The following is a 20,838-nucleotide window of genomic DNA, read 5'->3' as shown; positions in this document are numbered from 1 at the left end:
TGCCCTAGCTCTCGTGGATTCTCGGGCCTTGCGGTAACCCCACAACTCTTTCATCGCGAGGAGCTGATTGGGAACAAGCGGGTCGGTTCAGTCCTGGGAAGCGAGGGGTTTCTGGGGGAGGGTTGTGCTGGTGGACGGCCTTACCTGGGTGGACCAGATGGCCTTCCGTACGCAGATAGTGTAGAGCAAGAAACAGCTGGCCAGGCCTGCCTTCAAGAGCGCATCGGTAAATCGATTTGTAGGGTTCCAACGTAGCAGGTCCTTCAAGGCCACGTATTTGTGCCCTCTAGAGGCGTTACCTTCAGTCTTTAGCTCTTGCCAAGGGATGGTCGACCTAACTGGAGATAGCGGGCTAACCACAAGGTAGATACCGCTTTCCCAGGACCTGGTACTTAGAGGCGTAAACATCACCGATGCTGACCCGTTAGTACTGCCCAGCCTGAAATTCTTTGAATTGCTCCTCTTCGAGGATGACGGGATCCTTGATCACCGCGAAGTCACTCTCTGCGTCTCTATCCACATTATCCATGATAAATCCGTCGCTGGTTAAAAGGGGATTACTAATAAAGTGAAGGAGTATATCTATAATTATGCTTGCCTAGTTATTTACTTCCCTAATCTGCTCTTATCTTAGTATCCTTATTTCCCTAGGCACTTATAGTTACTAGATATGGACACTGCTGTACCACCCAAAATGCTAACAGCAGCTGAAAGTTCTTTCTTGGTCATCCTTATTCAAAGCTCTATGTACTAACGTCGACAATGCCTCGCATGTTTCCATTCCTATGAGCTCTTCTCTGCCAACTTGAGGGCCCGCTTGGTAGCATCGTCAAGATCCTCCTCTGGTAAGCCCAAAAGCTGGTTATCGGGCTCAAAATCGGTGTCACCGCTAGGGTAAAATACCCTGGCGTACAAAGACTTGTAGAAGCCCAACTGGTTGCCCTGCTCAAGTTCCTTCTGGCCTTCTCTGTAGCGCTCCTCGGACAACTGAGAGGAGATCTGCCGGTCCTTGTCGCTGGTTCCCGTTACTCTTTTGACGCTCTCCAGAATATCGGCCTGGCTGACCTTGAAACTGGACACGAAGACTGGTCGGTCATGGAAGCGAGCCAGAGTCAAAGAGTCATCTTTGTCATCTTCAGGGAGCCTCTTGAGGCTGGCTAGGGCAGCCAATGAACGCCCAATTTGCACCCATGTGGAGACGTTGATTGCCTTCTTGCCATCATCGTACAGCAGAGCGGTGCGGTTCCTGAAGTCTATGCCGAATGTGGCACGTCCAAAAGAGAGAGCGTATTCGTACCAGAAGCCATCAAAGATGGAAAGGCTGACGAGGCCATGTTCCTTGACTTCGGCGATGTTGGCAAGGATGTTGTTGCCCGCTGGGAGATCATCGCGGAGGGCCTTACTATCCCAGAAATTGACGCTGTGAACGTTGGGCACTACGTAGGGTACACCGGCTTAGGGATAAGGTGATGACGAGCAGGTCTTGGCCCTTGAGGGCGAAAACCAAAGATTCTTGGTCATCATAGTCAACAGAGGCGACTTTTACTTCTTCGGGGAAGGTGCTACTGCTTCCAACCCTAGTAATGGCCGTCACTGTGTGCTTTCCCATCTGGAGGAGCTGGTCAGTAAAGGCGTGTCCGACATGGCCACTTGCCTGTGAATGCCTGGTCAGTTTGATACTTTAGGATGCGAATGTGGGAGTTTGCGGCACTTATGCCAACAATTGCGAGAGCCTTGATGTAGTTGACGAAGCCTTTGGGCTGTTGATTGGCATACCGTTGAGCCATGGCGTAATTGGTGCTGGGGCAGCTGAGCGTTTGGCAATAGAGGGACGATTTCTCTGCGATTGCAGGCTTAGCATCGGTATTGATGATGAGAATTCAGGTCTATATACGTTGGGTGCAACCTATTTGTTGGAACATGATTATGCAATACTGAAGTCGAATGCTGACATATGGTGGCGGAGGGCTCCCGAGTCCACAGCGGATCTCCGATGCCGAATCGCGCCATCCCCGTCCCCGACCGAATTCCTGACCAGGCCAAAAACAACAGCGGGTTTCGCCTCGCAGTGGACAGTTAATACCTCAGACGGAGATCTCTTGCTTGTTCAACCTGATGCATGCTATATCCCAATAGCTTGGTTCATGGCCGGGCAGCTTTTTTCAAGAGAATACATGCCAAGCAAGTAAAACCATTAAGTGTATTACTCTTCCTACTTTAATATATCAGAATATACATCAAGCATAGAAAGACCATAACCGGCCACCCATAGCTGCTCACATTAAGGCGGGTAGCCCTGTTACTTGAAGGCGTCGGGTCACTCGCAACGCTGGCTTCCGTCGCAAACTCAACATTAATATGGCCTTCTCCGACAGCCGCAGCTAATCCTTTAGTATCATTAATTGCCCCAATTCTTGTGTACGCGTACGTGGTCGAGTAGTCCTCATACCACAGCACGAGCGTGCGTGATCCGTAAAGCATTAGATCACCAGTCCTGATAGAGCCGGGGTGGGTCGATGCAGTGGGGAGTGACTCAGGCAAGTCAGCATGCTTTTCGTTGCCGTTAAGCTCGGACATTGGCAGATTCAGTGGTAGGAGGGAGCGAAACGCGGATGCAGTGGGGTTGTCCAGGATCGAGGCGTTGAACACGGTCGATCCGATCGTCAGTTGAACGTCTGCGACGGAATTATTGGTTGCAGACATCTTGACCCGGCGCTGCAGTTGGTAAAAAATTAGATGACTTCTGAGCTGTGGCAAGCTGCTACGTTCAAAGAGTTTAGGTGTTGGACGATGTTTTGGTAGCAGAACATTGGGGTGATATGTGGTATTTCAAGACGAGAGCTAGATCTGCATTGGGTAGGTGGTGTGGTAGTGTATCTTGGCTGAAAATTGGCTGAAAACTCGACTGATTATTTCGCATTAGGTTCTTGGCTGCCTTGTTCTGGTAGTCACCACGCACCGGAAGTCCTGTCGGCCAAGATATAGGCGTGGCAAGTTCACTGACTGGGACCAAATGTTCTACAGTTTCTCTTTGTGGCTTTTAATCGGGGTTTGTGTTCGGTTTTCTTGCGACGGAGAATAGGATGCGCTAGTGGGAGCAATGACCCGACGAAGCTACGCCGAATTGAGATTAGCGACTCTCAGCAGGTTGCATTAGCGTAACTGGCTCTGCTTAACAAGGTTTGGTTTACTAAGCTCCATCTTATCACAGCGGGTGCCGCTGCACCCATACAATCTTGTCTCTCCCCTCAACCTCTTTTTAGCGTGTCAGCCAGTTGCATACAGCAGATCCTATCCCAACCACAGTTACCTCTCACTTGACCTCTTAGTGGATTTCAGATTCTTATAGACGTCATGGCACACGAAACCCCTGCAATTCCCGTCCAGCAATTGCCGCAGTTGACAGAATTACGCAGTGTCGAAGAAGACCCGATCACCGCGAGCTTCTGGCGAGACTCGCCGAACAAGCGCTTGAATCATACCGACTCGGAATTCCCAACGTCATCCACCTAACCGATACAATCCGCTTCAACGTCTTTCATGCTTTCGTCCGCCACACTTGTGTACTCGGCTTCGACGACGCTTGGCTCACGTATGAGGCCATCTCGCCCTTCAACAAGCAAGGGCCGCCGCTCCAGGTGTTAGCCCAAAGTCCCCAGGATTATCCCGCCAACATGTGACCCACGCCCTTACAGGTCCTTGTAGAGCACCATCCTTGGATTGACTTCTTCCCCTGTCCTCGCATGCGCGATAATTTTTTACGGGTCGTTTTCGAGCACGGAGAAGATGCAGTCGATGAGGACGCTCTTTGCCACGACATTGTAGGTGGGGGAGCTGCGGCTGGCATTGAATCTGCAGCCATGATTGCATGGGCAGATTCCTGGTCACCCGGGGATTGGGAGGTGACAGAGGTGTTTCTTGAGAAATGGGGCTGGCTCTTGCATGGTTGTGTTGAGTTACAAACAGCCACGAACACTTGGCGTCATCGGCGTGGTCTGAGCCAGCTGTGATTCCCGGTTGCTGACATCGTTCAGTGTATGGTTTATGCACTCTGCATCAATGTCTAGAACTGCCTCACAAGATTACGCATTGTGAGGACGTATTTAAGTACTCAATAATAGTATTGCCATAGTTGGGAAAAACTTATAGATTAAACTGTTACGTTGTATTCTTTCGCGGTTCAGATATCCTGGTAGAGGATCAGATGGTCTCAGGTGGGGGATCGGTGATGCAATGTCAAGCACGATCTAGTCGGCTCAGCCACGCGGCCGGCCTTATGTTCAGTAATATAACTCTCGGATCTAATCATAATCTTCCAGCCACTTTCATCCCTTTTATGAAACTCCCTGTCGCCCACTATTCTATCACTTTGCCTGCAATCGCATCATAATGACGACCCCGCGCTCTCTATTGCTCACGGGAGCCACGGGCTACATGTAAGCTAAGATATACCCCCAAGCCCTCCGTTCCACTGGTAGGACCGCAAAGCTCAAGAGAACCCAGCGGAGGCACCGTGCTCGACAGCCTCTTGAAGTCGCCCAACACCCAAGTCCGCGATCTAGCTATCACCGTTGTCGTGCGCAAGCAAGACCAACTATACTTTTTCAATGAGAAGAATATCAAGACCGCGCTCGTTTCAGGTGGACTAGAAGATAGCGAGAAGCTCACCAACTTGGCTCGTCAACACGACGTTGTACTTGATGTTGCAACGGGATTCAACACGGTCGCAGTGAAGGCATTTATCAAGGGACTTGCTCAGCGGAAGAGGGAAACGGATGTAGAACCTTTCTACATCCACGCAAGTTACCGCCCTGACATTGGCGGAGAAATAGTTGCTTTTTTGTTTTTTTTTTGTGCGGTCTGGCCAGTGTTCTGATAACCTTCTAGCTCTCAGGAACGACAAACTTGTCCGTCAGCGATATTACGGGCAGAGGCGGCGAGCTCATCACCTTCTCGGATAAGGAAGAGGGAATCTACGAATATGAAGTGAAGCGCGAAGTCGACGACCCATATGAACAGCGCACAGCAGATGTCGCCACTGTTGAGGCAGGTGAGCAGCTCAACGTTCGGACCTACATCGTCATGCCTCCAGTCGTCTGGGGAGCAGGCACAGGCTACTTCCACCGTTTCTCCAAGCAGGTTCCTCAACTTATAACCAATGCCCTGAAAGTTGGCCAGGTGCAGTACCCAGCTCCAGATACCTCGGCAGTTGGCCGTGTCCACGTGACGGATCTAGCCTCCTTGTTCGAAGCTATATTGACTCGCGCCATCGTCGATCCCTATCTACCCTCCGGTCGACGAGGTTTCTTCTTTGCTGAGACCGGCAGACAGACTTGGCTGGAGGTAGCTGAGAAGATTATTGCTGTCGGCAACGACCTTGGCTATCTCGAGTCTTTGGAGTCCGTGGGCCTCAGTCTGCAGCATGCTGCGGATACGTGGTTCAATGGGCAGACAGCCTTGGTTGAGCGTATCTTTTGCTCTACGTAAGATTTTGCTCCTTGCTAATGGTATAATAAGACACAAACTAACAGATGTCTGTAGGTCTAGCACTCAAGCTCATAGGGGATACGGCATTGGTTGGAAGCCCGAGAAAACAGACGATGACTGGAATGTGTCCTTTGTTGAGGCTGTTCAAGCAGCTAAGCAACAAGCGGAATTTGAAGGGAGGCCATGGTAGTTGTTAAGATCGCATGACATCAGAGTCAGAAAGGCATCATATCTGTCAGTCTAATGTGATGAGGAGCCCTAAGTCACCTAATATTTTCTACAGACATGAATCGATCTGATGCATCTTGAACTCGTATTCTCGGGAAGTATGCTGTGAATGCCAACACGTCTTAGATAGACCCTCCCATCCATCCCATGCTTGGCATTCATGCCGTCTTACGGTGTTTTACAGCATTGGGTTTTGATGCTGCTGTGTGTCTCTTTGTGTGTTCTTTGATCCTGTGTATGACGGAGATGTCATTGAAAAATCTGAATCCATGCGGTATTAACCAAATAGAAGAGTATTCCCTGTTAATAAACCAGAAGTAAGCAAGGAATGTAGCGAATCTACTGTGGCTCGAAAACTGACCTCATCAAACAGAAAGTGTAATGATGAGCCGAACAGTACGACAGTCGTCAAAGCCTCTTCGCATGGTCAAGGGATGCGCAGTGGGTTGCAGCATAGTGTCCCATTCCTGCCCGGACGATAAACCAACATCAATGGCTAAACCATCTGATATCGGAATGGGAGCCTGAGCCGCCCGATCATCGCTGATAAGGTTGCCCGTGTGGGATTCTTGCGTCGTTCGGTAGCTATGCTCGGGACCGAAGTGGTTGTATTCGCCCCCGGTAGCGGTAAAGGAGGGGTCCAAGACCGGCATCGGATACAGCAATGAGTCGGGCAAATTCCCTCCGGGGACCGACCAAGGTAAGAGTGTGGCATCCTTGGCGCTCGTGCAGGGAGTGGCTGGTGTACAGGAACTGTTGTTGAGCATATCGGGAAATACGCTATCTGATCCTAATAGCGAGCAACCTGGGTTGCTCGTTGTGGCTAACAAATCTCCATAGTCGTCTAAGTTTGGAAGAAAGACTGAGTCATCCGTTGCGTCGAGCTCAAGGGGCACGTGATGCTCGTACTCGGTCGCCTCTAGTATTCTGCTTAAAGGATCAGCCTCTGATCTTTCCAGGATATTTAAATCGGGACTTGCCGGTGAGTTATCAAGCACAGCCTCCGTCCACGAGAAGTCGTCTCGATGAGATTCAGGAGTCTGTGGATTCATAGCTAGAGATTCAGCGCCGGGTTGTTGCCATGTACTCGCTATAGGGGGTGCGATGCTGGTTGTGGGATCTTCCGAGGAAGATGGCGAAGTCTCATGTGGAGAAGCGCATTGGCGTGGTGAAGATGGTAGAGAACTTGAGGAGCAACAACCTCCAGGGTCTCGTCTTCGCGCTCTCGATTTGCGTTGAGAGCGAGCAAGTTGTGCGCGTCTCCGCTCGAGTCTCTCGCTAACTGAGAGTTGAAGAGCTGGTCTTCCGCGCTTGGCCATCGTGCTCGGGGGAGAGAAAATTTGGTTAGAGGGCAAGATGTTGACGAGGGTGAGATCTGAGAATTGGAGGAAATAAATGTTGACGCAAGGACCCGCTCGACTGCTGTTTTTTTTGTTGACATCCTGGATGCTTGCCTAAAAAGGAAAGGATTTCCAGATATCGGGGACGCTAAAACTACTCCGTTACTAATCACAGTCGATAACGATTCTCCCTCTTCCACGACTCACGCAGCTCAGCATGAAGCTCTTCTTCTGCTCGTCATCAAGCGCAACTCCTCGATGATCAACGTCTCCTTTGACCAGGTCTACCATACATGTTCCGCAATTTCCAACATGGCATGATGATTCGATGTCGAAGCCTGCCTCCTTCAAGACGTCCAGTAATGACTTTTTTGCTGGAACGGGCAAGATTTGCTTGGTTGAGTTGAGTTGAACTTCGAATGGTTCCATGGGACCTTCTTCAGGCCCGTCGAATGATTCAAGGTGTAAGGCAGTGCTAGGGTAGCCCAATGCCGTCGTGCGATTCTTCAGAGCCCTGAGCAATGGATTCGGCCCGCATGAATAAATCTTGACGGGCGAATGGCCTTCATTCCATGCAGGAATAGCCGTATCCAAATTAAGTCGTCGACCTTCGTCTTTGGCATAGACCGTTGTGTAGTGGCTAGGTAGCTGATCCAGATAGGCGGCGTCGCGTCGGCTGCGTACGGCGTAGTGTATTTCCAGCGAAGCCGAGGCATCCAAAAGTGACTTTATCGTCAACATAAAAGCAGTAACTCCGATGCCGCCAATAACGAAGATGTGCTTTGTTGCCCGAGGGTCTTGCGTGGAGCCGAGTTTTGATGATGATTTACCACTTGCTACCTCCAAAACATCGCCAACCTTGGCTTCTTGATGCAAGAAACGAGACCCTCCCCGAGAATTGTCTGCGTGGGCTATGCCCAGCTCAAATCTCCCCAAGTCGCCTGACACGACCGAGTATGCTCGGGTGTAGCAAAAGTCAGGTCCAAACTTGAGCCGGACATGAGGAAACGGAGGAAGCGAAGCACCTTGGTTTGGATCCTTGTCCACCTCAGCAAAGACGAGTTTGCAGATTCTCGGCGTCAGGGTTGTCTTTTCGATAAGCTTGAATGGTCTCCACTCCATGGGAATAGCGCCCAGGCGACCACTCATGTCTTCAACCCCTTTTGTGAGCCGTGATGTAAAGAGGCGGACAAGCTCCTCTGCAAGTCCTGGAAGCTGACAGAGCTCGAGCAGCGCCTCTCTGTTACTTGTGTCATGGTATAAGATGTTTTGAACTCGAGAAACGGACCATGTTGGGTTGATGCGTTTTTCCAGTTCCAATTCGTCGCCCACCTCGACATGCCCAGGTTTTACGACGCGGTAGTACCAGCCGGTCCGTCCACTGTTTTGAGACGAGCTGGACGCTTTCTTGTATTGGAACCGGTGGTTGAGCTTGAAACACGGCTGTCGAGGTAGTGAGACCTGGAGAACGACCTCGCTTCCAAGACGAAATGTGTCGCCGATGCAGACATTGTCTTCGCTCATGTGCGCTGACGAAATGTTTTCTCCGAATCCTCCAATTTGAAACAGATGCGCTCGACCGGGGGCTTCCTCGTTCCATGTTTCGTAATGACGGGAACAGTACTGCATAACAGCTTTATCTGGACCGCCGTGCGTATCATGGGCCTGCTCATCCCCATCGAATCCTAAGGTGCTGAGTAGGACTTTTCCGTCTCGCGAGTGCTTGTTAATGGCAGAGCGGATCTTGGCGGTTCCGAGGTTTCGTATTTTGCCTGTTCTGAGGCTTAGAACGACGTCTTTGGGAGGAAGTGGCACGAAAGTGGTCGACGGAGAGGATATCTGGGTAGAAAGAACAGGGGTGGTGCACGTTAACGACATTTTCGTATCGATCGTCAGCTTGCTTAACTGCTGGCGTCGATTAATAAGAGCGCATTCGGCGTTGATATTTACAATTCGAATCCCCAACCGTGTAGAGATTGAGTTACGAGTAAACTTAGCAGGGAACGTCAACAATAAAGGTGAGATGGGACCTGTCAACAAAAAAGGAGGGCCTGGGTTTAAGATGGTAGCACGGGGTGGAGAAGTCCGACGGACATGTCATCACACCCTAGAACAATATCCCGAGCAAGATGCCGACTCACTTCCCGAGACGTTGAAGTTGCGGGGAAGACATTTTAGCGCCTTAAATACAGACAAACGAGGATAAACGAGGATAAACGAGGATAAACGAGGATAAACGAGGATAAACGAGGAAAATCGTTTATCACACCAGTGATACGATGCCGTTTAGCCGAGAAGGGAGGGGAAAATCTGTTGGATAGGTTATGGAGTTGAGTTGAACTGGGTTCTGACATAAATGAATCAAAAGGTGTATGGGCGGTTTGGAGTGGCACAACAAAACCAGAACGTATAAGGCTATTTATTTACTTAACACACCAAAGGTATTGCAAATGGAAAGGTTTCAGGATAATGTCCTGCGAATGATCAGCGCTTCTCACCCACGGAGTCACCTGACTGGCTTTCGTTGGTCCTCTGTCAGCCTCAGCCCCAGAATTGAGACTGTTCCAGCCCTTTCACTCCTTCACATGCGGTCTCTCTGTAAGAACTCCATGCATTTGACGCTGACAGGACATTCTTGTATGTATTGTTCCACATCTCGATACATCGCCGGATAACAATGACCCCCGCCAATCCCCAACCGCGATATGAGCAAACAGTAGCAGAAGACACGGTCTTGGCACTCCACCAGCTTTGCCGTACTTGCCAACAATTCGTCCATCGTTCTGTTCTCCTAAAGAAGATGTCGCGAGGTAGTGAGATTAAATTCTCGACCTCTGAGACGACCCCCCTCTGCTCCGTGGACCGCTTAGGGCAGGCTACCTCGGTGGCTGTCACTTCTGCGCCCTGGTCTGGGACCGCGCAGGAGGTCATTTACTGTGTTCAATAAAGCGGTCTCTTGCTTCTGGTGACATGATCGAGGTGCAACTCACAGCGAGAAACTGGGAGATTGAACACAGAATGTGGGATGAGCCGCAAAGCCTCCGGGTCCGCTGGTGGAAAGTCGTTCCGCCTGCCATGTAAACGTTCCCTGGCCCTTATAGAGATCTCAAATTCTAATCGTAAAGCTTAGCGGTGATGAGGGGCTGATTGTGATGGATATCCCAGCTCTGCGAGGCAATAGACGCACTGGTAAGGGATCCAACAATAAGATGAGGGGCTCTGGGGACGTCATTCTTTACATATACCCTTCCAATTGTGAGTTGGCTCAATGAATCTCGTCAATTCAGTCAGCCCTAACAGTGATTCTTAGCCCCAAAGTCAAACCCAGCAACTCTCGGCATGTCAAGTAACTCGGTCTCATCAAAGCACGACTCAAAGCTAGAACAGATCAGATCTTGGTTTCACAATTGCTCCAACCACCACAGCAACTGTCGCTGATTTTCTGACCTAGTCGCTCCACAGAACCAGCTGCCCTCGCGAGTTCTTGATATCCATGACTCGAAAGTCAGACTCGAGTGCTCAGTTCAAGACATACCAGACTTTGAGTACGTAACACTCAGCCGTATGTGGGGTCCAGACCCTACAGGATGCCTCCGCCTCAAGCAAGCCTCCTTGGAGGAGTTCAAGCTCCGGATACCAGAAGACCAGCTACCTGGAAAGTACCTAGATGCGATGCGAGTGGCCAAAGCGTTGGGGTTTAGATATATATGGATTGACTCGCTTTGCATCATACAAGACTCCTCAAAGGACTAGGAGAGAGAGGCTGTGAAGATGGCCAGTGTTTACGGACGCACAAGCTGCAACATTTCGTATGTTTGCCCCCCGTCAAGCGATCGAGGACAGCATCTACGAGATCCAAGAGTCGATCTTCCTTGCAAGCTTCGTCTATCACCTCCTCAGGCCTCAAAAGATGCTCCAGGTCCCGCTGAGCTGGTGGTTCAATACTCTCCAGGGTTCCTAAGGGAGTACTGGTCACCAACATCGCATAAAGAAGAATGGCCCATACTATCACGAGCATGGGTGTTTCAAGAGCGACTTCTTTGCCCACGAAACATCTACTATGGACATTCTCGACTGATATGGGAGTGCTGCGAGGCCTTTGATGACGAGTTGTACGGCCAGGCCAAGCGCAACCCAGAATCGAAAATGCAGACACACGCTCTCTTCGCCGCATCTGGTGCGGGAACAAGGGACTTCCCCGGTGACTTTGAGACCCAATGGACTCGTCTAGTCAAGGACTATCGCACCGAAAGCCTGACCTACGAGACAGACCGGGCCATTGCCTTTGCCGGTATCGCCAGAGCAATCCAAGGGCAGACCAACATGACGTATCTCGCTGGGATCTGGAAGGAGTTTGCAGAATTCGAACTTCTCTGGATTGTTCGTCGACCCGAAACTCTCTCACACGAGACGAATAGGAAACTGGCCGAGCAGCAAAAGCTAGCAGCCCCATCCTGGTCTTGGTTCTCAATCGCTACCCTTCCTCAGGAGTCACGCTTAGCGACTGACTCAGTCGGCTTCTCGATTTGCACATCGATGGCGATGGAATCTCGTTTTGTTGTGAATAGGGCTCAGGCGCTATCCTGGTATCACCCTCACTGCCCAGAAGCACTGTTCCATAAGTTTGAAGGGATGAGGTTGGTTCTCAGAACGCGAAAGGTTGCAAGCAAACTGGAGTGGGTTGGGAATGAGATCAGGCTGTCCTCAAACGGAAACCATCCCTTCAAAGACTGCGGAAAGCTAGGGCCCAAGCACTCTATGTCGTATTCCCACGACGACGGCTCCATCCTGCCAGGCTCTCAACTTCCGACTAACTCGGTCATGGTTTTGACCATATTCACGGCGTCCAGAAGTGGCGGAAAGACAATTAAGGAATATTAGATACCTATTACGCAGGAGGATGACCGTGATGAGAACGTTGAGGCGCAGTGGAATTATGCAGGGTTGGTGGTGGTGCCAGCTGCTGGAGGTCCTGGGGGAGAGGAGCGTTGGAGACGGATTGGCGCCTTTTTGTATTCCAACAGCGCGGACGGGAAGATCCAAGTCCCCACGCCTTTTCGCATTGGTGAAGATAAAGAGCAGGATATTGTTCTTGTCTAGTTACGGCCTTTGGCGCTCTTGTTACGGGCTAATCCTTCGGGGCAACTGGCCCAGCATACTCCCTTAATACCCCTCGCTCAGGCCCTTGCCGTTGGGAATATTTGGCACGCCCATGCTTTTCTTTCCTATATCTATGTTTGCATTAAAGCCTAGCCACTCATGGTACCCTCCCAAACTCACTAGGCAGTAGTTGATGTCGCCATTTTGGTGGCGCTGTTGCAGAAGCTTATGTGGAGCCGATAAACTGATTTGTCCAGCTTCACTGAGGCTTTTTTTCCCTTACCCAACAGTCCCAAACACGGCAGTGTCTCTCCCAATGGAACACTCAACACCAGCTCTAAACTCCGAAGAGAGTCATGGATCATCATGGCATCTCATATCTAGAGTCGTCGTGGACCTAGACGACACATATATCCCCTCAGCAAACCCGGAGCATGAGTCTCCGGCGAAAAGGCTCATCATCGTTGGCGACGTTCACGGTCACCTCTCAGAACTCAAGAAGTTACTCGAAAAAGTCGAATTTGACAGAGGCAATGGCGATCATCTCATCTTTGTCGGCGACTTGGTCAACAAGGGTCCCGACAGTGCAGGGGTTGTCCAACTGGCCATGGATCTGGGCGCCAGTGCCGTGAGGGGGAACAACGAGGACAGGGTTCTTGCGGCTCATGCGGCTTTGAAGAGGGACCCGACTTTGAAGATTGAGACTGAGAAGCCCGTCGAAGAGGCAACGTCTGGTGAGAACACTGCTTCACCTGCGAAGGAGGAAATCTCTACCCAGCCTCACGATCCCCAAAGCCTCAAGAGGTACAGCGCCGACAAGGACTTTGCAACAGTGGCTTCGTTGACCGAGGGGCAAATCTCTTGGCTGTCCTCTTTGCCGCTGATCCTACGCATCCCCTTGAAAGGCGGCGTCACTCCACCTTGGAATGCGGGAACACTGCTCATCGCCCACGCCGGTCTCGTACCTTATGTACCGTTGGAGAAGCAAGATCACTGGGCGGTTATGAATATGCGCGGTCTTGTGTACCCCGACTCAGGCGCTGACGTGGAAGAAATTCGAACCGATGTGCTCAAGGGAGTTCGGTCTCGCATCCGCAGACAGATTGTCCTGCGGGAGACAACAGATGAGGCCATCAAGGCCGAATGGAAGAAGCTAGATGAATCACTCAACGAGGGACGCGGGTACACTGGTCATTATCGAGATGGACTCGTCGGGTGGCCCCTCGAGAGTCGTGAGGGCGATTGGTGGTGCGTCGCCTGGAGTCGAGCCCAAAACTCGATCCAAGCTCCCCAAGAAAGGAGCATCGTTGTGTACGGCCATGACGCCAAGGTTGGGCTTCAGGTTGAACTCGAGATAGATATTCAGATCAAGACGGCCGAAGGAGGCGAAACGGTCAAGGGACAACGGTATGCGTTTGGACTCGACTCGGGGTGTGTGTACGGGAACCAGCTTTCGGCCATGGTCGTCGAGAGGAGTTCTAACGGAGGATTGTCGCATTCGATAGTTCAGGTAGATTGCATAAAGGAGGACAAAGAAGAATAGAATTGGTACACGTTCGCATCTTCAAAGTCAAAACTCACCTATCTCCCAACACTCAGGACACACTGCCACGATTCCAACTACGGTATCGTGAAACGTCGATGAGATGACATCCGTGAAAGGCCTCATTGGTAGGAATCGCCATGTGTTATCACAACCCATCCTTTTGCCTCGGCAGAGATCTCACAGAGCGGCGCCAGGCCCGAAATTTCGGTTCCGATCTGGGGCCGAGAAAAGTTATTTTCGCGCCCTACGCCCTACGCCTCACGCCTCACGCCTCACGCCTCACGCCCGCGCCTATCAGATGCCGAGATTAGCTCTCTGCCGTGAATCCACAGCGAATGTCAAACGGTTGCAGCCAGGCCTCGCAAGGCTTCTGGAATCACAGGCGTGAATTGCAAGTGTTTTCCTGTTACAAGTCGAGCACCGCATACGCCATCTCGGCCTATTTGTCGTGACCACCATAACTACAATGAGAATTAGAAATGAGGCCATTTGTGCATTTCTACTGATTACTATTCACAACCATATAGACCTTGAGACGCCAGAATCACGCCTTGTGTTCCATAGCCATGGGCGTAAGGCGTGTTGCGATGGGGCCGGACTCGCCGTGAACCTGCTAGCAACTGTGCGATTCAGGAACGCCTTTCACTTGACATTTTTTCCATGCGCATGTTTATTAAATTGTGCAATGTTTACCAGGCCCTGGATTTAAAGAGAAGTGTTAACCATGGCCTGGAATAGGCGAATCTCACTGCGTGGGCTCCACACTTGTACATCAACATACTTTACTTGGACAAGAACCATGACTGTAAAGGCTAGACAACCTCGCGTCCATGTCCTTGGGCTGGGAAGTATTGGCACATTTGCCGCCCACTCGCTCGCCGAGGTGCCATATCCTCTTACACCATCAGTCACGCTGTTGCTTCATCGAGCCTCTCTCGCTGACAACTTTGTTTCCGGCGGAAGCAAGATAACATTGGAAACGAGAGAAGGTGAAATTGTCGACCACAGCAAGTATGATCTCGAAGTACTACAAGATGGGAAATGGCATCGGCATCAATCGACACAGCTGGATCCTTCTCCTACGGACGACGTTATCGACAACCTCATCGTTTCAACAAAAGCCATCCAGACGGCATCGGCTTTAAGGCCCCTCAAGCACAGGCTCAGTGCGTCTTCGTACGTCTTGTTTCTACAGAATGGATCGGGCATGATTGAGGACGTGAACAAGCATGTTTTTACGGACGAGGAAACGAGACCGAATTACATCACGGGTGTAACATCACATGGCGTCACACTCAACTCAGCCTTCAACATCGTTCACACGGGATTTGCGGCCACATCTCTGGGCCTAGTCCCCAGAAGCGACCAAAACGCGGAGAACACAGCCGCAACTCCATACCTGCTAGATGCTCTACCTCTAGTGCCGCGGCTCAACGCGACGTCCTACACATTTCTCGACGTCTTCCAGATTCAGCTGGAAAAGCTTACGGTCAACGCTTTCTGCAACCCTCTATGTGCTCTCAACGACGCCAAGAACGGATTCCTCTTCACGATCCCCGAGACACGGCAGGCCATTCTCACTGAGATATCGCAAGTGGTCTACGCGCTTCCTGAATTGCGCGGGGTGCCTGGCGTACTAGAGCGATTCTCAGTGGACAGACTGGAAGCGACCGTGAATGGCATTATCCATAAAACGGCAGAGACAACTTGCTCCATGGTTGTGGATTTACGGCGAGGGCAAAAGACGGAGATTGAGTTCATCAATAGGTATTGGTGTCGAAGGGGAAGAGAAGTTGGTGTGCCAACACCAATCAATGATGATCTTGTAAGGCAGATCCTGCATCGACAGGGCGATGAAGAGCTGGCAAAGAATTACCAGTAAAAAAGCAATGGTTGGGCAAGGGAAAATGAGGTAAAAATAGATACATAGACATTTGGCGCAATATCACAACATCACATTAGATTGGAGATATTGGAGAAGCTGCGCCTTTCAGCCGAGGCATTTGAGATGGTTTCGGTTTGTGGCGGGCCCGTTTGCATGAGACTCGGAATGATCAAAAACGCCGAGGTCGGATTTAAGACAATCGTTGGTATAAACTTGCTTCATTCCCGGGCCTAAGAATCGCAATAAGATACCATCCATCCCCTCTCTCAGAACCCCGTCAGCCATGATCAGAACACATCGCCAATTAGCACGGCAGTGGAAGAGTCTCAGTCCCAGTCCATTTGCGCAACTTGGAAAGCAGAATACATCAATCAGAATGTCGTCATTCTACCGAGTGGTTGAACACACGGTCAATTGCTGCCACACCAGAGATCATGTCGCAGCAACAGCTCATGGCGATTCTGACACCCCAAAGCTCGCTGTGAAGCAGTACATTCCTCTTGATAACCCGAATCCACAGCCGGGTGACGTCACTATCATTGGAGCGCATGCCAATGGCTTTCCCAAGGTAAATCCCATGGAACTGATAATAGACTATCTCTAATTAGCGATAGGAACTATACGAACCGCTCTGGGATGAAGTCTACCAGCGATCAGCCCAGAATGGCTTGCGCATCCGGTCCATCTGGATAGCGGATGTGTGGAGCCAAGGCCAATCAGGCGTCATCAACGAGAAGATACTCGGGAATGATCGTGAGTACCTCTCATCAAAGCAAGCTTAACACTAACTGTTGGCAGCTAGTTGGTCGGATCACGCAAGAGATCTGATGAACCTGATCAACCAGAAGCAAGACTCTGTACCTCACCCAATTGTGGGAATAGGCCACAGCATGGGCGGAACCCAACTGTAGGCGACCACTTCTTGTCCCACGCGCATGTTCTGACCACATCTACAGTTCTCTCCTCTCTCTCAATCACCCCCGTCTACTCACGTCCCTAGTCCTGATTGACCCTGTCATTCAAGCTCCAAATGGCAGCATCCCCCCTGCAATAGCCTCAACCCCTCGTCGAGATATTTGGCCATCCAGAGAAGCAGCGGCAGAACGGTTCAGAGGAGGCAAGTTCTTCCAGTCATGGGACCCTCGGGTCCTTGATCTCTGGATAGAGCACGGTCTTCGCCAAACACCAACAGAGCTGTACCCTTCAGAAGGATCAGAACCCGACGATCGGGTTACCCTCATGACTTCGAAGCACCAGGAATTGTTCATGTTTCTGAGGCCGACATATCGGGGTATTCCTGGAGAAGAGTACAGGGACCAAGATCCGGTTGCTGATCAAGAATATCCTGGCTACCCGTTTTACCGCCCCGAACCACTGCAGGTCTTCCGTCGCCTTCCTGAACTGCGCCCCAGCACATTGTACATATTTGGAGAGAAGTCAGAGCTGTCCCTGTTGGAACAGCGCGAGGCGAAGATGGCGCGAACGGGCACGGGCGTCGGGGGTAGTGGGGGTGCAGCTGCCGGTCGAGTCAAGGAGGTGGTTCTTGACTGCGGTCACCTTGTAGCCATGGAAAAGGTTCAAGAGTGTGCAGAGTCCATCACGGCATTTCTCGGGAGCGAAATGACCAGATGGCGACGAGAGAAGGAAGAGTTTGAGAAATTCTGGAACGGAAAGACGAGACGGGAGCAAATTACGATTGATGAGCATTGGGCGGACAGGGTTAAGCCTTCAGGGCCAGCAGGCAAGGTGAAGCTTTAACATTACGCCGGTAGAAGTAGAGATGGAATTAGATCTTAGAAACTGTAGACATCCTTCCACAAGTCATCCAAAGAAGGGCATCCTATTCCGTTGTATTTATTGGCCGCCCTTCGCATGTCATTCACATGCTTTCAGCTAGCCCCTTTATGGAATAGCAGGGTGGAGTGAGCCGACTCCGATCCCGGGAAACGCAAACTCGTTGGTCGCCTCCCACTTCAAAGCACCCATGGCCCATCCACTTTTATATTTCCCAAGATCATGAGCGAGGGCGAGTCGGCTTCTTGGGACACAAACTGCTCTGGAAACCATCTAGGAGCCTTTTGTCCTTCGAGAAACCGATAGGTTCACTCATGGCGCCAAACGATGATGACACTGCAGCTGCAAGGCGCCCACTCGGGGATGACGTCGAGGGCGATAGTAAGCAGCATTTTCGAGCTTCAAGACATTATTACTAATGTGCATGATCAGTTATGAGGTTCTCCGAGTTGGACTTTGCGAGGCTTGGGCTGGCAACGGAGCTCAACAATCACCCCTTTGGTGCTGATAAGCAGAACCATTTCCTTCCCCTACAACCGTCCTACTCGGATCGACAGTCATCAAATAGAAGCTTGTTGACTCAGAATATCACAAACTTGGCTTCCCCGGCAGTTCCAGGGTCCCTTCCACCTTCAGTGTCGCAGGATCTATCCCTCGACTTCCTGCCGTTGGATCCCGCCCTATCATCCACAAGCCTCGTGCGAGATCCCTCACGGTCAGAAAGCAGGGGAAGATCTGGAAGATCAACACGACACTCAAACTATGTCAACTCGTATCAGCAGCCTGGCCTTCCACGACGAAGGAGTCGATATCTCCGTCAACAACCCCAAACCTCCACCGAGCCGATAGCAATACCCACCCTGAACAAGTCAACAGATGGTGGTTTGGATCCCATGCAAAGATGGCAAGATTCGCCACCAGAGGCCGAGCCAGCATCCCTATCCGCCATAGTCGATGCCCTGGAAAAGACACCACTACGGAGTCGCTCTTCAGCTGGAAGCCCCGGCAGCCAACACTTTGGCAGTCGAGCTGCCTCGACAGTCAGTTTCGGAAGCGGAACAAGCTGCTCTTCAGCTTCCGTTGCATCCGCCAGCTCTATAACCCACCGAAATTCATCCCGCGGACGAGTTACAAAACGAACGAGAACGCCGGCCGCAAAGGGCAAAGAATCGGGGAAGAGAGTCTTTCCTTGCACCTTCTGCTGTGATTCCTTCAAGAGCAAGTATGACTGGGCAAGACATGAAAAGTCACTTCATCTCAATCTGCAAGGTTGGAGATGTACACCTTTCGGGGGGACAGTGGTGTCTCCCAGCACAGGGAGGAGTCATTGTGCTTATTGCAGTTTACTTGATCCGACGCCAGAGCATCTCAGTTCCCACAATCACGAGAACTGTCAGAATTCGGATTCAACTCACTTCTTTAGCCGCAAGGACCATCTCGTCCAGCATCTGAGGCTTGTTCATCACGTTCAGACGATGCCAATCATCGATTCGTGGAAAGTTGAAGGACCACCTGTATCATCGAGATGTGGCTTTTGCAGTATCCAACTGCATACTTGGCAAGAACGTGTCGATCACCTCACAAAGCATTTCCGAGCTGGAGCAACTATGGATAGCTGGAAAGGGGAGCATTGCTTCGAGCCTTCTATTGCTGCCCAGGTCACCAACGCCATACCACCATACCTCATCGCAGCCGAGTCTCGAGCTCTAGTGCCGTTCTCTAGCACTGATCCAGGCACCAAGGACCACCTGTCTCAGATCAAGCATGCAACTCAACAAAGCTTAGGGCAGTGGGAAGATGGAGGTGCTATGGCAATGAGTGGCTCGGAGCCATCCCCTCAATCAAGCACCCAGCAAGGTTCATTAGATGGCATCCACGAAAGCGCACCACCGATGATGTACCCCGACGTTCTTGCTCTACATCTCGGTCGCTACGCCCAAGAAAAGATGAAGCTCGGCATTATTCCAACAGACAGGATGTTTCAGGAGGAGGCGAGGAGAATCATGTTTGACTCTGTGGATCCGTGGGATCAAACCATTGCCGACAACGATGACTGGCTGTCATGCTTTCGCAGCCGCCATCTAAGAGATGCTCCAGGCAGTGGAGAGAACTCGGCATCCTAGGGTAGGAAATAAATGATTCATGTATGTAAATGCTCTCCTGACGCCCTCGCTCAAACCTCAAAGGGTTCCAATTCCTTGTTGTCTGACTATTCTCTTGTTTCTTCCTTTCCACGGATATCATTAACCTTGAAATAGATCCAACACTAAGATTTGCATTAAGGCCGATTTCCTCCATGACCCGCACTCTCCGATGGCAGTTCTGCTGGCGGTATAGGCTGGTAACTATCAAGCTCCCATGCTTGTTGCTGCTGCTGAGGCCCCTTGGACCCTTGGTCTCCAGCTACGGCATTGGCCTGCTTGGCCCTCCTCGCTCGAAGCACAAACCATAACAAGGCACCAAGTCCAGCCAAAGCCGCAAATCCAATGCCGACTCCGATGCCTGCCTTCGCTCCAGTGCTCAATCCCCCACCACCCGAAGGAGAAGACGTTTCGGTCGCGCTACCAGTTTCCGCAGTCCCGACTTCGGAAGTTCCAGAAGTTCCAGAGGCCTCGGCCGCTGAGGTATCGGACGTGGTGGACACAAAATCGGAGGAATGTCACCGAATGGGAATTCCTATGGCGTTGGCTGCAGCTCCTTTGGATGTTGACTTTTCCCAACCCCCTCCGACGGTAGACACGGAATAAATGACTTCGACTGTATCTGGGATCACGACGGTGCAGAGATCAGTACTATACCAAGGCCAACCTGTCTCGGTTTGGCAAGAGAATGAGCTGGGTCAGTTAGTACCATCTTCTCCAAACCACAACCATGCGTTCGCACCTTGGACAACATGTCGCTCTTGTCTCACGCCCCGAAGTCGAACTACACGCAATCTGGTAACCGCTGGGACATATACCGGGGGAGTAATAAAAGGTTGAACCCAGTTCTAAGCTGCTAGGGAAGCAGTCCGCCTCGCTCTGCGAAGGTCCCAGCTGCATGTACGTGCATGCGCTGGGCTCACCATCGTTGTCGGTGCATTGGACCTCGTCGCCCGTATACCTATACTTGTAATACTGCGAACATGTCTTGGCAGGCGTAAAGGTTGTTGTGAGAGCCGGAACCTGTGATGTCATGATTTCCTTTGGAAGAGGGTGAATATCCACGGTCACTTATGCGGTCCGCTCGTGTGGGGATGATGGAAGTAGAAATAATTCGCGCACGCCCCTTCGGCTACACAAGAAGACATGATCCCTGAGCTTGTACGCCAATGACACATCGTGCAACAGGGAACGATCGGTATCGTTATCCGCTTGGGGGCCAATGATGTATGGGCTGAGATGCAGGGCAGGGGTACCAGCCACCGGGCGAAGTTGAAGATGAGGGCTGTATCAAGGGGCTAGGATGGTAGCTTGGGC

At 51.2% G+C, this 20,838-nt stretch overlaps 7 protein-coding genes across 7 annotated transcripts; 5 read left to right on the top strand and 2 right to left on the bottom strand.

The window, feature by feature from the left end:
- Positions 1 to 783: 783 nt before the first annotated feature.
- Positions 784 to 2,703, bottom strand: LRP88_14741 (uncharacterized protein; the record flags this gene model as incomplete). The annotated part of the gene is made up of 3 exons (XM_083251076.1): positions 784 to 1,420; positions 1,452 to 1,679; positions 2,237 to 2,703. 3 exons carry the CDS (start codon positions 2,701 to 2,703, stop codon positions 784 to 786), a joined length of 1,332 nt encoding a protein of 443 aa, XP_083093111.1.
- Positions 2,704 to 4,389: 1,686 nt separating this feature from the next.
- Positions 4,390 to 5,677, top strand: LRP88_14740 (uncharacterized protein; the record flags this gene model as incomplete). The annotated part of the gene is made up of 4 exons (XM_083251075.1): positions 4,390 to 4,436; positions 4,489 to 4,831; positions 4,888 to 5,483; positions 5,542 to 5,677. 4 exons carry the CDS (start codon positions 4,390 to 4,392, stop codon positions 5,675 to 5,677), a joined length of 1,122 nt encoding a protein of 373 aa, XP_083093110.1.
- A 1,543-nt stretch (positions 5,678 to 7,220) lies between these two features.
- On the bottom strand, positions 7,221 to 8,684 carry LRP88_14739 (pyruvate kinase-like protein; the record flags this gene model as incomplete). Its single annotated transcript, XM_083251074.1, has 1 exon — positions 7,221 to 8,684. One exon carries the CDS (start codon positions 8,682 to 8,684, stop codon positions 7,221 to 7,223), a length of 1,464 nt encoding a protein of 487 aa, XP_083093109.1.
- A 2,142-nt stretch (positions 8,685 to 10,826) lies between these two features.
- Positions 10,827 to 11,936, top strand: LRP88_14738 (uncharacterized protein; the record flags this gene model as incomplete). Its single annotated transcript, XM_083251073.1, has 1 exon — positions 10,827 to 11,936. The coding sequence occupies one exon, from the start codon at positions 10,827 to 10,829 to the stop codon at positions 11,934 to 11,936; it is 1,110 nt and encodes a 369-aa protein (XP_083093108.1).
- Positions 11,937 to 12,471: 535 nt separating this feature from the next.
- On the top strand, positions 12,472 to 13,698 carry LRP88_14737 (Metallo-dependent phosphatase-like protein; the record flags this gene model as incomplete). Its single annotated transcript, XM_083251072.1, has 1 exon — positions 12,472 to 13,698. The coding sequence occupies one exon, from the start codon at positions 12,472 to 12,474 to the stop codon at positions 13,696 to 13,698; it is 1,227 nt and encodes a 408-aa protein (XP_083093107.1).
- Positions 13,699 to 14,500: 802 nt separating this feature from the next.
- Positions 14,501 to 15,583, top strand: LRP88_14736 (ketopantoate reductase PanE/ApbA C terminal-domain-containing protein; the record flags this gene model as incomplete). Its single annotated transcript, XM_083251071.1, has 1 exon — positions 14,501 to 15,583. One exon carries the CDS (start codon positions 14,501 to 14,503, stop codon positions 15,581 to 15,583), a length of 1,083 nt encoding a protein of 360 aa, XP_083093106.1.
- Positions 15,584 to 16,825: 1,242 nt separating this feature from the next.
- LRP88_14735 (uncharacterized protein) lies at positions 16,826 to 17,344 on the top strand (the record flags this gene model as incomplete). The annotated part of the gene is made up of 1 exon (XM_083251070.1): positions 16,826 to 17,344. One exon carries the CDS (start codon positions 16,826 to 16,828, stop codon positions 17,342 to 17,344), a length of 519 nt encoding a protein of 172 aa, XP_083093105.1.
- Between the last annotated feature and the right edge of the window lie 3,494 nt (positions 17,345 to 20,838).

The sequence above is a fragment of the Fusarium phalaenopsidis genome (assembly GCF_050370095.1).
Source record: "Fusarium phalaenopsidis strain FUZ10S chromosome Unknown contig_32376, whole genome shotgun sequence".
Taxonomy (NCBI): Eukaryota; Fungi; Ascomycota; class Sordariomycetes; order Hypocreales; family Nectriaceae; genus Fusarium; species Fusarium phalaenopsidis.
The sequence above is the reverse complement of the archived record's forward strand: the minus strand, read 5'-3'. Positions and strand labels throughout refer to the sequence as shown.